The 15,097-nt window shown below is 40.9% G+C and overlaps 1 protein-coding gene across 2 annotated transcripts in view; it reads left to right on the top strand.

The window, feature by feature from the left end:
* Nucleotides 1–15,097, top strand: part of ELP1 (elongator acetyltransferase complex subunit 1) — a 62,185-nt gene that overhangs the window by 883 nt on the left and 46,205 nt on the right. For both annotated transcript variants that reach the window (XM_068552167.1, XM_068552166.1), the window contains exons 2-9: nt 3,427–3,589; nt 4,454–4,606; nt 6,267–6,348; nt 7,012–7,092; nt 10,482–10,567; nt 12,670–12,766; nt 13,075–13,165; nt 14,248–14,371. In XM_068552167.1, the coding sequence (XP_068408268.1) occupies nt 3,440–3,589; nt 4,454–4,606; nt 6,267–6,348; nt 7,012–7,092; nt 10,482–10,567; nt 12,670–12,766; nt 13,075–13,165; nt 14,248–14,371 (864 nt within the window). In that variant the 5' untranslated portion in view covers nt 3,427–3,439. The remainder of the gene's footprint in view (nt 1–3,426; nt 3,590–4,453; nt 4,607–6,266; nt 6,349–7,011; nt 7,093–10,481; nt 10,568–12,669; nt 12,767–13,074; nt 13,166–14,247; nt 14,372–15,097) is intronic.

Raw genomic sequence — 15,097 nt, 5'->3', positions numbered from 1 at the left:
AGGGCAGTAACCAGTGAATAGTTTACTGTGAAAGTGTGGGCAAAAGGGAAGCAGACACAGTTTCAGCTTGGAGGACAGAGAAAGTAGGAATGCCATGTTCCCAGAGGGGAAACTAGTTTGGTGGAGAATAGCAGGTACTTCATTTAACAGGTTGCATTTGATGTGCTTTTTGAGAAATCCTTGTGATAACAGCAGGAGGTTGAAAATGTGAGTTTAGTGTTCAGTTTAGGGAGGGTTAGGGCTGGACGTTTAGATCTACTAAGCATATTAGTGATCTGTTTGGTACTTGTGGTCATGGGCATGATAATTAGCCAAGAGGTGGACGGATGAAGGAGCAAGGGAAGAAAATAGAGGAGTTGTCAGTAATTTCAGAGAGGATCCAGAATTGATCTATGGTGTGGAGAGATCTTTAGCACATTTAAGGGCTGAGAAAGGATGAGTCATTTGAGGGCAGGGGAGTTGGAGATTGCAGATGTAAAAGAAAGGGTACCGATAAGCCAAGGTCCTGGGGGAGTTTGGAGGGTTCTCCTTTGCTGGTCTTGAAAAAGAGTAGGACACCTCTGAGAAGGTAAGGGAATAAGGCTGATAGGTGTGACATTTTAGAGAAGTTCATTTTGAGGCTGGAAGGGTTGGGGAGGAGGGAGATGAATGATGAGCTGCCTTTGTGTCACCAAGCCTAAGCTCGTACTGCTCACCACACGACAGGCCAATAATCGAGAGACGAGGTGTTGGGGCAAGGAATAACGACTTTATTCGGAAAGCCAGCAAACCAAGATGGTGAGCTTGTGCCCCCAAAGACCCATCTTGCCTGAGTTAGAATTCAGGCTTTTTTTATACTAAAAGAGGAGGGAGTAAAGTCAAACGTTTCCTGGTTCCCATTAGCCTCCAGAGGGGATGTGTTGATTTCTTCCTCCCTGCAGTCATTCACAGGTGGGCCTGGTCAGGATGTTTCTTGTGAGCTAAACAGAAGTAGTTTAGCTTAATGCTCATTACCTGGGAGTCAGGGTTCTGAGAATTGGGTCATTATGTATAATTGAAGCTTATAGGCTGCATCCCTTTAGTGATCAACTTGTAATAGAATACAAAAGGTTCGTCCCTATGACACCTGGCCGGTGATTTTGAAAGCTCAGTGATTTGAGAACTCAGGTTGTTTGATATGTTTGTCAGTCAGGGTCCAGTCAGGAAAGTAGAAACCACACAATATTTCAACAGAATTTAATACGAAGAATTGGTTAAATACCCACTGGAGGAACAAAAAGCAAAAGGGAGCAGAGAAGTAATTAAAAAAGTAAACTGATGGAAGAAATTACTACACTTAGCTAGGTCTGAGGATCAAAACAAGGGAAGCCATTGGGGTTATCATAACCTTGGAGGAGAGGCATTGGAAAGCTGGTGTTGATAGCTCTGGAATTCAGAGGAGGAGCTCCATGTTACTAGATTTCAGGCACCTGGAGGGAGCACCTGCCTGGTGAGTGCTGGTACCTCTGGGGTGGTTGTTATCATGCTGGTCATGGGAGTGCTAGAGGCTGGGACCAAGGGCCCCTGGAAGGATGAAGGCCCATTGCTGGGGCGACATTGACTGAAACAGCAGGGTAACAGGAAAAAGGGAGTCCTCCTCATCTCCTTCTGCCTTTGCCTTCCAAATTCTTATGTTGGGGTTCACGGACCCCAGAGCTCCACAGATTGTTGGTGAATAGAATCCAAGTTCACAGGGAGACATTTTGATGCTCTGATCATGGCAACAATAACAGCATAATTATTATTAGCTAAACCAGGTTGAAATACATCTGGTCCTCTCTCGCCTGTTTTCACCTCTTGCTACTCTGTCCCGTGTTTACTCCCCTCTAGCCAGACATTCTCTCATCTCAAATCTACCCATCCTTTCAGATCTATGTCAGTGGTCGTCTTTATGTTATTTAAAGATGAAAGGTAATGTAACTTTTATATGCTTTCAAAAACCCAAGCTTTCTATATAGAATTAGATCTAAATAAAAAGTCTGCATGGTATAATACAGGTTCGAATAATTTCTAGAAGTTCTTGAATATAAATGTCATGAAAACTCACAAAACCGTTGTTTGCCTTGATTCTCTTCCTCACTTCCACCGTGTGGGCTTGCTTTCCTCTTAACCCACATTTTATGTTGTCTCACTCATACTACACTTAACATTTTATCTGCTATGTAGTATAAGAATTAATTCATGTTTATTCTTTCATTGTCGTAAGTAGGAAATGCAAGATGAGAGAATTCACCTTGGATTAAGGTGACAAGAAGGCCAGTGTGGTCTGTGTAATTGTCACCCCTAACAAAGTTAGGGACTTCCAATTACAGTATAAACCTTAAAGGGGTCTGGATATAAATATACAGCACATTAACTTTTTTTTTTCTCTTGGGTAATGTTATACGTTAAAACAAGTCTGATTTTGTCAGACCAAGGTAGATTTCCTATTGATCGTTCTTTTCTCAGCTTTTCTATTGCCCTGGTGAGAATCAGGCCAGGAGAGTGGAGTAATGTGAAGTAGTTATACCAGGTTATCAAGCTCCTCGAATTGTTGGTCATCATTTTGAAGCATACTGTTGTAATTTCATAGTGTCTTCTTTTCTCCCTGAGAACAATAAATGCTTTTCTTTTTTTAAAAGAATATTTATTTATTTATTCAGTTGTGCTGGGTCTTAGTTGCGGTACTTGGGCTCCTTAGTTGCAGCAGGCGGGCTCCGTAGTTGTGGCATGTGGGCTCCTTACTTGTGGCATGCGGGCTCCTTACTTGTGGCATGCAAACTCTTAGTTGTGACATGCATGTGGGATCTAGTTCCCTGACCAGGGATTGAACCCGGGCTCCCTGCATTGGGAGCACAGAGTCTTAACCACTGCACCACCAGGGAAGTCCCATAAATGCTTTTCTTTATTTCTATGTTTGATTTCAATTTTAATTTTTTAATGAAGATATAGAGCCAGTTTATAAATAAATGTAGTTGGTGATATTAAAGTAATTTTATTTTCGTCAACTGCCAGTATATATGTGGATTTTTATATTTTGTAAATCTGTCAAGTTATAAAAATATCCTCATGTGCAAAAATAAAATGTTTTCTCATTCATTGCATTCTTCTCAACTTTCCTTCAGAATAACTGATGTTAAATCTTTTTTGAAGAAAAAACTCTGAGAATCTTGCCTCTTTCAAAGAGTGAGAACGTAAAATAGATTTCACAGCCTCAATTTGCAGACCATAGATTTACACAATTGGTTAGGTTGCTACTGCTCATCTCTGTGTGGGTTCAGATTAGATCTTTTTTTTCTTGGTTATTCTAACTTCTCTGCTCCCTGAATCATTTTGCTTATACTGGAGTGTGATTTATCGATACTAAGCTGTTTCTATTTCTCAGAGAAATTAAAGCTTCATTAAGAGATATTTGTACTTTTCTTTCAGGAGTCGCTTCATCATGAGAAATCTAAAGTTATTTCGGAGCTTGGAGTTCAGGGATATTCAGGCTCCAGGGAAACCTCAGTGCTTCTCTCTCCGAACTGAACAGGACACAGTGCTCATTGGCTCAGCACATGGACTGATAGAAGTAGACCCTGTCGCAAGAGAGGTAACTTACTGATGGAGGATGCTAGCACTTGGCATGACTCTTGACTTGTCTTTTTCCAAACTTGCTTCCCCAAATAGTCTTTCCTTTAAATCTTTCTGAATTTACATCCCCCCGCCCCAAATGAATGCTCCCTTCGCTTATACTGATGTCATATTAGACATAACTTAACTAGTACCCTGTCTTTTAGTCTGCTTCTGTTTTAATCTAAGCTGGCAAACCTCTGACGTTGTATTTTGCGGGGTGCCCTACTTTTTACCCTTTCTACCATGTAAATACTATCTATTAACAGTTCTCAAGTGGGAATGCAGGTGAAAATTTTCTGTAGGGCTTTTTAAACTGTTTCAGTCTCCATCTCATACCAACTACATCAGAATCTTCACTTCTGGAGCTTGAGCGTATGTATAGTGAAAAGCTCTTTAGGTTAATTCTGATATCTTCCCTTAATTATATTTTGCTACTGATGTATTTTAGGTGATTACATTCTTAGTCCCTTTTCCCCATACTGTATACATTTTAGAAAATCATAGTTATTAGCTTCATGTTTTATTGGATATTTTCAAAGATACCAGGCTTTTATGTTTGCTTGGCACAAAGGTCACATGAACTGTGTTTTGTGTTAAAGATGGTAGTGTTGTCACCATTGTAAAGCAATTATACTCCAATAAAGATGTTAAAAAAAAAAAAAAAAAGATGGTAGTGTTGTGAAATTTCTCAAGTGAAAGTTTGGGTTTTAATCTAGGAAAAAAACATTTTTGAAAGCTTTTATATTATAAAAGAAGCATTAAAAAGTATTTCTGGAAGTGTGACGAACTGTTCTTGAAAGTAGATTGACTTAATTTGCTTATTTGTTTGTTTTGGTGAAAGGTGAAAAATGAAATTCCTCTGGTGACAGAAGGCTTTCTCCCAGAGGATGGAAGTGGCTGCATTGTTGGTATTCAGGAATTGCTGGATCACGAGTCTGTGTGTGTGGCCACAGCTTCTGGAGATGTCCTACTTTGCAATCTCAACACACACCAGGTAAGTGGAAGAGACCAGTGAGGAGGAAATCTTAGACATCCTCAAACGCCTTTTTTTGTTTCATGTCACTAGTTTTTCGTAGAAGTTTAAAATGTCAGGAGCCATAATATTTCAGCATTTTGCAAATTAAAGTCTTTGCATTATATAATTCTTTACAGAAAATTGTTGGCATGGCTTTAGCTGTATTTCAGGATTCTTCTAAAACTCAGTTTTGTCTACTGCATTTATTAATTAGAACAATCAGAACATTCCAAATAAGAACTTAACAAAAACCCAAATCTGGCCACTCTTGTATGGTATAGCTCACCTCTTACTAGAATCTGATCCTGAGTTGTAACCTTTATTTCTCAATTTATGAAGTCTTTGAAATGTTTATATGGCTTATGTTTTCTTTTATGAATGCTGAGTAAGCCTCTCCTTGATGGCTAAGAGTCCCTGAACTACAGGTGCTAAGGTGATAAGCTCTCATTATGTGCACATCTTATGACTACCAGAGAAGATAGATTTCAACCATTTGCCTCCTTCTCTACTTAGCATAAGGCTGAGTTTCTGGATTTCTATCCTCACCTTCTTGACAGCTTTTTAAACTTTGTTGATTACTCCCTTAGTTGTGATCTCTTTAACATGGATGTATCACAAGTCATATTATAATCATAGGATAATAATAGCAGCTGACATTTATTAAATGTTTACAATGTGCCAGGCACTTTTTCAAGTGTTTTTTATGCAAAATTGTATTTAATCTTCACTACAACCTTATGAGGTAGATTGTTGTTTTTCCATTCTTCAGAAGAGGAAATTGAGGCACAGAGGGCTTAAATGACTAGGCCAAGGTCAAACAGTTATCAGGTGGGATTTAAATCCTGGCAGTCTAAATCTGGCACCTTTGCTTTTAACGGTTCCATTTAGTACAACAATAAATCTTATTCTCAGTTCATGGTGAGAAATATCAAAGCCATCAAGTATAACTTACTTAGTATTTCTCACATTTAAAAGGTATGCTTTTACTTTCAAAACATTTTGTAGAATTTTTTCCTAATTACCGAGCTCCTCCAATCCATCGGTCTCCACCAGATGGTGCTGATCTTCCACATTTGTGGCATCACAGTGTCTGCAAGACAGAATCCAGATTCCTTATTGTGCCTTATAAGACCTCTCACTGTCTGTTCCCCAAATTCCTTTTTAGCCTCACCTCCCACCCCCATCATTCCTGTGTATATGTATACCTTAGGCTCTAGTTGCAGCTGATTTTTAAGTGCTCTTTTTAACTGCACATTTTCCCCCCAGTCTCTTCCTCCTGGCCCTATTCCTACCCTTCAAAGCACCTCCTCCAAGAAGCTTTCCTGGACTGTCCTGGGCCACTTGTCAGTCTCTGCTCTGAGCCCGCACTTAATTCCCAGACACCTCGGTTACATCCCTAACCCTACTGTAGAGGCATCTTTTATCTCCTTAAGGGGAGGAATGGAGTGGCCGTAGTCACCTCCAGTCCCTATGGTCTGTATCGTGCCTGGTCTTTTAATACCTGTTACTGAATAAATGTTCACTGAATAATTTCACCTTTGTGTGTGTTGCTAATTGTTTTGATTAAGGTCATAGTAAATATTTACAGAGACGCTTATATTTTCATATCTCCCTTAACATTTTAAAATGTCTCTCTCAGCTGGAATGTGTCGGGAGTGTAGCCAGTGGTATCTCTGTCATGAGTTGGAGTCCTGACCAAGAGCTGGTGCTTCTTGCCACAGGTAAGCCTGTCACTGGTCCCTAATTCTTGACTTTTATAAAACATGACTCCTAATATCTCACAGGCTTAAGTTTTAGGGTGCTTAGGTTTCAAAAAACGACGTTTCTTGGAACAAGCATACCAGCATGATAATCTATAGGGAATGTGGTGTTTTTGAGTTAAGTTTTACTTCTTAATATATTGTTTTAAAAAGTTGCTGCTAAGGTCCATAGGTATGGTTTAAAATGTCAGCAATATTTAACCTACTCTAAGAGGAAGAGTTGCTACATAAAATAAACTGATTCTAAGAACTGCTCTCCCAGTCCTATTTTTTTCCCTTAAGTCTTTTCATTCCAGATGAGTTTCTGCAAACTAGCACCCTGATGCAGTATACATTTGAAGAGATATCTTGCTGACTAAATCGTGAAGTTAGTGGAAGAGGGCTATGTGGACTTTAATGTTAGCTTGACATACATAAATAGCTGAGAATAAGTACTAGGTGACTTACCCAGTCAAAACTTTTTTTTTTAAATGAGAGTCAGAACATTTTGAATAAATTCTGTCTTCCCTGTTGTGACTATAAACTCCCCCACTCCAGCTCAGTAGCTTCCAGTGCTGTAGATACTTACGGAATGGCAGATTTGCTAAATGAGAACAAAATCATTCTCGTTTGTGCTCCTCCAAGGTCAACAGACCCTAATTATGATGACAAAAGAGTTTGAGCCAATCATGGAGCAGCAAATCCACCAGGATGATTTTGGTGAAAGTAAGTATAGCTTTGTTTGAACCATTTTGTGACTTGTCTTGCACACTGATAGCCACGTCGTAAGCCCAAAGGACTATGAAGCTTAAACCCCAACTTAATTCACTGTCTGATAGCCCAGTTCCTTTAGTTCATTCCACATTTTAAAAGGCATACCTCTGGTGCCTCTCCAAGTCTGAGAGCTGGCTTTGTCAATAACTTGGGGAATAGGAATCTGTACTTAGAATCACCTGGGTAGTTGTTGCCCAAACCCCAGGACAGGCTTAGTCAGGAGGTTTAATGAAAAGGACTGTACTAGCTAGAATAAGGAGGGCATTTCTTTTTTTTTTTTTTTTGGTAATCTTTTATTTATTTATTTATTTATATTTATTTTTGGCTGTGTTGGGTCTTCATTTCTGTGCGAGGGCTTTCTCTAGTTGCGGCAAGCGGGGGCCACTCTTCATCGCGGTGCGCGGGCCTTTCACTGTCGCGGTCTCTCTTGTTGCGGAGCACAGGCTCCAGACGCGCAGGCTCAGTAGTTGTGGCTCACGGGCCTAGTTGCTCCGCGGCATGTGGGATCTTCCCAGACCAGGGCTCGAACCCGTGTCCCCTGCATTAGCAGGCGGATTCTCAACCACTGTGCCACCAGGGAAGCCCAGGAGAGCATTTCTGAGGTACAGTTTTGGGGAGAAGACAAGAGAGGCAGGATAGAGAGCTGATTTTTGTTCCTACTGATTAGACCTGAATTTTCATGGGACCCATCATATTGTTTTCTTGCTAAGATCTAGCTGAGGTGATATGGGCATTAGGCTGTGGAAGTATTGAAGAGGAGAAGAGTGGAGATGCTTATTGAGTGTAAGAAGCCCTGGCCAACTTGAGGGCACCAGGTAGCTGGCCTGATTGAGGAGAAGGATGGGGGAGGTGGTATTTTAACTTCTGCTGAGGTCTAACTTCATGACTTCTCGTTCTACTAAGAAATCATTTAGAAAAGTGCTACTCACTTATTCATTCAAAAGTAATTTGTTCAGAAATAATGTTTGAGTAGGTAGTGTGAACCCAGCAGTGTGTTTGGTGCTGTGGCTAATTCATCTTTTCCCTTAAGGAGTCAATAATAACAGGATGTGCAGGTATTAGGGTAGCATAAGGAGAGGAAGGGAGTAATGGGGACGGAAGGCTTCCCAGAGGAGGCCGACTTGAGCTGAGTTTTGGCTGACTTGGTGTTGGGTAGATGAGGGTTGAGGGTGGGGGAGTGGTCCAGACAAGTGAATTAGTTCATTCCAAGGCAGGGATGTTTCATAGAAGCCTGTGACACAGCATGGCTTATTCAGGCAACTGTGAGTACTTCAGCATTGCCTAGTGACAGGACATGGATGTGGAATGAAATAAAGGGGAGGGATTTTGATTAAGTTTGATAGGGAGTTTGGACATTAAGTTACAGGAGATCAGTCATTAAAGGTTCTGATGATGCAAGATTGATTGGTGGAGAGGGAAGAGACGAGACAGGGTGATCTGGTAGGAGGTTACTACAGGAATCCATGTGAGAGATAAAGAAGGTGGGTGTGGGACTAGAAAAGGGAAAAATGCAGGAAAATTTTGATTCTCAATGAGGATAGGAGTACATTTTTTGGAATTATGAGAAACTTTTTTGGAATACGTGTGCATGGTTCCCCTCCTGCCCTAGCTAGTTTGAGAAATACCAGTTTAGAAAGTGAAATAAATAGGCTTTGGGTATGTAAGTGAAGAAGAAAGTTTAGTAGAACTCTAGCCAGAAGCTCAGGTGGTGGAAATAAAGATGTCAGTATCTGAGAGGGAAGGTGGGAAGTGCTGGTCTGTAAGGGGTGGGTGATGAGTTCCTTCTTGGATTTGTTTAAGGGCCATATGGGATCAGCAAGTAAAGCAGGTGAGTAGAAGGGGCTGAAGCTCAGGAGAGGCCAGAGCTGTGGACTGGGAGTCATTGGCATGTGGGGAATCTTTACAATCTTGGGATTAGATGTGCTTGCTCAGGGAGCAGGTATGGTGCTGGATCTAGGGCCCAGGGTGGGACTCTGGGGCATCCAGCTTTGAGGATAGTCATAGAGGTAGTAACCAACACATCTTTGCATGGGAAAGTGCTGTGGGCCTGGCTCATCCCACCGACCTTTTCATAAGAAGTCTAATAGAGTAAATCAAAGGAGAGGGAGTCCAAGTCACGGTCTTAGGTCTTAGAAATGTATTTGTCAGTACAAAAAGTCACTCTGTGGAGTGGTGAATAGATATTTTTCTTCTAACCCAGGTGTCCACAGACTTGTTCTGTAAAGAACTGGATAGTAATTGTTTTCCGCTTTCAGGCCATATGGTCTGTGTTGCAGCTACTCAACTCTGCTGATGTAGTGTGAAAGCACTTAAGATAGCACATAAAGAAATGGGTATGGCTGTGTTCCAATACAAGTTTATTTGTAAAAGCAAATGCAGGCTGTAGTTTGCTGATTCCTGCTGTAACTCCACCACTTGTCATCTGATCCCACTGGAAAAGTTGTCTTGCTTCGCTCCTTGACCCTTTATCTCTCTGTGGAAACTTTCGGATAGAAGCCCAAGGGTGTGCACCAAGATAGGCACTACTATTTGTATACAGCAGCAAGGTATGCTTTGGGATACTACAATACTTGGATGTGCCCAAGCAGAGCAGACAGGAAATGGTCATGCTGACCCATAATTTATAGAAATTATAAACAGCTCTGCTTCGTCAGAATCAGCATCAGTTGTAGGAGGGGAATATTGGGTCCTGGATCTGGCCGATGCTTTCAGGGGCATCTCTGTAGTACCTCTTATAGGTGGATGCCAGATCCTACCTTCAGGAACAGAAGGCTGCATTATATCAGCAACTGACTTTATATTTTATGTAAGATCAGCATTATAATTTAGAAAGAAGCCCAGCCTGGAAGGCAGAAGCCCTGTGTTCTAATTTTGGCCTCTGTCACTAGGGGGTGTCAGTCTCTGTGAGGGCTTGAATTCCATAATCATGGTCTCCTCCAACACTAGTAGGGAGGTTGGATACATTGAGTGGATTGAACACTTAGGACCGGAATTTTATTCCCAGCTCTTGTCTTCTTGAGTTTTATGTTTTGTTATCTGTGGACATACTGCATAGATTCTTCATGTTTCATTCTCCTTGTAAAGTGGGGATGGATTGCTGACTGTCATCAAGGGAATTTATATACAATGGCAGTAAAGCTCTTTCCAAAGTAAGAGCATTTCAGAGTCTTCAAAATCACTTCAGTATATAATATGGAACATAGGTTTTTAAAATATTGACTGCTGGTCAATCTATTGAGAGGCCTCAGAGGACCCAACTTCATGAAGAATAGCTATGAAACTGCTTTTATTTTATTTAGCTTATTGGTTGTCTTGCATATTCTCACTCACTTGTTCTCTAGGCAAGTTCATCACTGTTGGCTGGGGCAGGAAGGAGACGCAGTTCCATGGATCAGAAGGCAGGCAAGCCGCCTTTCAGCTGCAAATGGTAAGGTTGGTCTGATGGATAAAGAACCTTCTTTGGAACAAATAGAAGTTCTGCTGCCCACCAGGAGCTCTTAGGTGTCCAGGTGTTACCAAAAGTGGGGTCCGGCTGCTCACTGCTCTAAAGCCAATAAAGAGGCAAGGTTGGTGGAAAGGAAAGTTTGCTTTATTCCGCTGGATGCCAGCAACTGGCGGGTGGGAGGGTTGGGGGCGGGGCGATTTTTGTCCAAAGGCCGACTCCGCTCCCTGACAACCAGTGGGCAAGAGCTTTAAAGGCCGAGGGGGGGGTCTACATGCAGAAACAGTACAGTCAGCTCTGACAGTCGTCTTGAAATTGGTCACGCGGTGGTCTGACCAGCATCATCTTGATTAAGTACAGTTAGTCTTTACTTCCAGGGTCGGTTTGTTCCCATTTCTTTGAGGCCAATTCTCGGATTTGTGGCAGCCTATGTCATGGCCACAGTCTGGTCATCATGTAGTTAACTTCTTCCCCTTGGTGGCGGTTTCAGTATCTATAAGACAGCTCACAGGATATGGCTCAGAATATTATCTGTAGCCCTTGAGGAAGTAAAAAGGTCCTTGACTGTGCTTAATGCCTAAACTATATTATTTAGTCATGTTGGACTGTTTTCCTTTGTTTCTGCATTTTCTCACTTCTCTTATTAAACTTACTGGTTTGGCTAAAGTTTTTCTGCAGACAAAAGGCAGGGTGAGGACATGGGGTGGGGGGGACCCATCGGGTCCTGCTCTCTTTCACCGGTAGAGGGCGGTAATGGACAGATTTGCTCTAGTAAAACAAGCTGTTTGGAGACCTTAGGGAATGAGTCATCCTAGAAAGATCCTTTTTTCTTTTTATTGCCAAGTTGTTTTGTTATTTTTTTTCACATAGAGAATAATTATCACCAATATTCATTTAAAAAAATAACTCACCACAGACAGAAATGAAACACTCTGTATCCCTTCCTGATACCCTCCCCCTTCCTCCCCAGAAGGAGCCGCTGCCCTGCGTTCACTGTTGATCATTCACATGCATGTTTTTATACTTTTCCTACATATGTATATATTAGTCTTTTTTTTTCCTGATTTCTCTTCCTGGATGAAACTATGTTTTCCTTCTTTCTGGATACATTTTGAAGATATAGCTACAGGATTTATTGATAATAGATGAGATGTAGGGTAAGAGAGAGAGAGAGGAATTGAGGATAATCCCCAGATGTGGGCCTGAGCAAATGGAAGAACTTTGTCTATATTATATGTGGAGATTTCCCTGAGCTGACCTTCTAGGATAGATGAAATCATACACTGCCTGCCGTTACATTTTCCATCCTTAATTTATTTCTGGCTACATTCCGTGTAACTCATATTGTCTCCTAACCCTTCACTAGAGGAAGTTTGTGTATACCACAGGGCAGTTTCATTGAGAATAAATCTTGTTAGGCTGCTGTGTATTCCCTACTGTGCAACTTGTGGCACTAGCACCATTCTGACTTAGCCTGTCACTGGAATGTGATGATGGATGCTCAGGTGGTCATTTGTCCCCAGCCCCACAGAATTGGCTTCTGTCTTCAAGGCTTTCGGGACTGAGATGCAAGTGGCACTGGAAACCTTTCTTCTTTCGCTGCTGCAGAATGCGGAGCTTGTCCATGTTTTCATCACTGCTGCTGGCTTTAACTCCTCTGACTCTTCCCTGCCCACATTCCTCTCATCTTCTTAACTCTTCTGTGCAGCATTGCGAAGTTTACTCAGTGAATAAAACTCTACCCTCTTAAATTTAGACAAACATTAATTTCCTTATATAGTTACCTGATAGATTCCTCAGCTCGTTATTTTTAATATCTAGATCTGTAGCTCTTTTTCCCTGTTGCTATGCTTGGAGGCCACTTTTTAATGTCCAGAGAAAGATTTTGTTTTGTTTGGTTTTAAGTTCTTTTCTCTTGATTTCTGGGTCTAAGGGCCCTTCTGGAAGGGTTCCTGAGGATTCTGTGAAACTCGATTTCTAGATAGCTTAAACCTTATATAAAAGATTTAACTTTAATAGCCTGAGGCTTGTTTGATTCTGGGCCGTATAAGGCCACCAGTAACATTTGTGTTTTTTCCTCTCTTTAGCATGAGTCTGCTTTGCCCTGGGATGACCATAGACCACAAGTTACCTGGCGTGGTGATGGACAGTTTTTTGCTGTGAGTGTTGTTTGCTCAGAGACAGGTATGGAAATAAATTTTTCTTCCTTTTGCTTTGAGGGTTTTCTTTCATTACACCCATGAGGTAACGATGTGCTGCTTTAGGTGTTAGATGAATATAGAGCTAAGAATCAGAAGAGTTATTTGAGGCTAGTTGTCCCAGCCTCCTACCTGTTGGATACGAATTTTTAACAAGATTCATCTAATTGGCTTTGTGAAACCATGACAGTTTTTGTTAATAAGGAAGGTGTTAGGAAGTTCGGACTTGACAACATTTATCACAGTGCTTTAAGTTTTGCCATTGTTGTTTTTCTCCCTCTATCTACTACACAGGGGCTCGAAAGGTCAGAGTGTGGAGCCGGGAGTTTGCTTTACGGTCAACCAGTGAGCCTGTGGCAGGACTGGGACCTGCTCTGGCTTGGAAGTGAGTGGGAGAAGAAACCTTGTAACTTCTTCCCAGAGAATTTCTTGGTACTAGGGTGGGAGTGGTGGTACCTATTGAATGTAGGTGTTTATGAAACACAAAGAGATAATTACTTTTTCTCATTTGGCTGTAAGCCTGTATCTTTCTTTTTTAGTTCCCTGAAGTCTGAATGTGGTTTGAATAGTAGATTCTGAGCTCCACAGACCTTATCATTCCAAGGCCCACACATTTTGTAGGTTATAGGTGGGGCCTACATGAAGCCACTGTGTAAAACAGAAAGTGGTGCTTCGAAGGGAAGTTGCAGTCTGTGAATTTCTGTGGGGCAGCAGAGCTTTGGTGAAAACTAGGAAAAGGGCTTCCTTTCTCTGCACAAACTCCCACACTAAGGGGACCTGATTGCTGAGGAACACGTGGGCTGGATTTGGGCCCGATTCACCTGTTGGCCTAGTACCCTTTTGCAGGTCACAACCTGCTTATGATATATGGCTGTCCTGATTATAGATAGAAGAAATATTTTCTGCCTCAGCAGCATCTGTCATAGGCAAAACCTAGGTCTCTGGGTTTTAGACATCTGTTTCCCACCAGTATTTGAGTGGTAATTGGATGACAGAAAAGAGAGAAATGTATTTGAATTAAAACTCTAGAGACAAATATAAACAAGATGGGGCGATCAAGGTGTTTTCAGTAGATTGAGAAGTCTTTAAAAATACCTACCTGAGCATGTAATATTGCTGAAGTCATATAATTGAAAGAGAAATAGTTTATGGTTTTATAGAACATTATACTGGGAATGGTTTAAATAATTTATTGGTTCTTTTAAAAAGTCACCCAAGTGCAGTCTAAATCTGTGAGTCTTTGTGGGCGAATAGAGCCCTTGTGCAAATCAGGAAAAGGCACTCTGTCCTCTGGGCAGATATAGTCCCACACTAGGGTGACTGCTTGCCAGGAAACATGGGATTTAAAACTTCCTTGGATGGAGGCTTTTTGTTTTTGCTGAAAAAATTGTTTCTCTGAATTTCATCTTGTTCTTAGCCAGCTGGATGAGCTTTTGGATGCTCTAACACTCTGGGTTTGCTTTTAAGGCCCTCAGGCAGTTTGATTGCATCTACGCAAGATAAACCCAATCAGCAGGATGTTGTGTTTTTTGAGAAAAATGGACTTCTCCATGGACATTTTACACTTCCTTTCCTCAAAGATGAGGTTAAGGTAGGTGCCTGAGTTGTTTTACCATCAAATTTAGAGGACTTTCCACAGCTATAGAGAGGAAGATTTGTATTTGATATGGGTATGTAAATAGAAGCCCCAGAGTAGACAGTAATAAAAATAGTGGCTTCCTATGACTGAATTTTTTTTTATAAACCAAATTGTTTTTCCTGAGGAGATTTTATAGAAAAGAAATAGCATTCCTTCCTCACCCTAGATAAAACACAGAAAGGAAATAGAAATACCAGTTTTTATTGTTTATTTTGACAAAAGCATAATTCTTCCAGTGATAAAGATACTTGCCATTTTTAACATTTAAACCTTAAGGAGGTTGTGTACCATTTGGAACTTCACTGGAGCGAAAACAAATCATGGTAATTTTTAATTATGTAAAAATTTAAATATATTAAAAGTTGAGAGAAGAGTTTAATGAACTCCCATGTACCTATTACTTACTTTCAACAGATATGTACCAGCATTTTGCAAAATTATTTTCATCTGTTCTTCACTCCCTGGCACACACACACACACACACACACACACACACACACACACACACACTCACACACACTTTGTAAAAATTTCCTAGGGTTTTAATTTTAAAAATCATATTTTCAATATTCATTTCTCTAACAGTTGAGAACATTTTTCTTTATATAACCACAATTCCATTATCATACCTTACAAAATTAGTAATAATTCCTTAATATTATCTAATACCTAGTCCAT

This window comes from Eschrichtius robustus, chromosome 10 (genome assembly GCF_028021215.1).
Source record: "Eschrichtius robustus isolate mEscRob2 chromosome 10, mEscRob2.pri, whole genome shotgun sequence".
In the NCBI taxonomy this organism is placed as follows: Eukaryota; Metazoa; Chordata; class Mammalia; order Artiodactyla; family Eschrichtiidae; genus Eschrichtius; species Eschrichtius robustus.
This window is presented reverse-complemented; position numbering and strand designations above follow the sequence as displayed.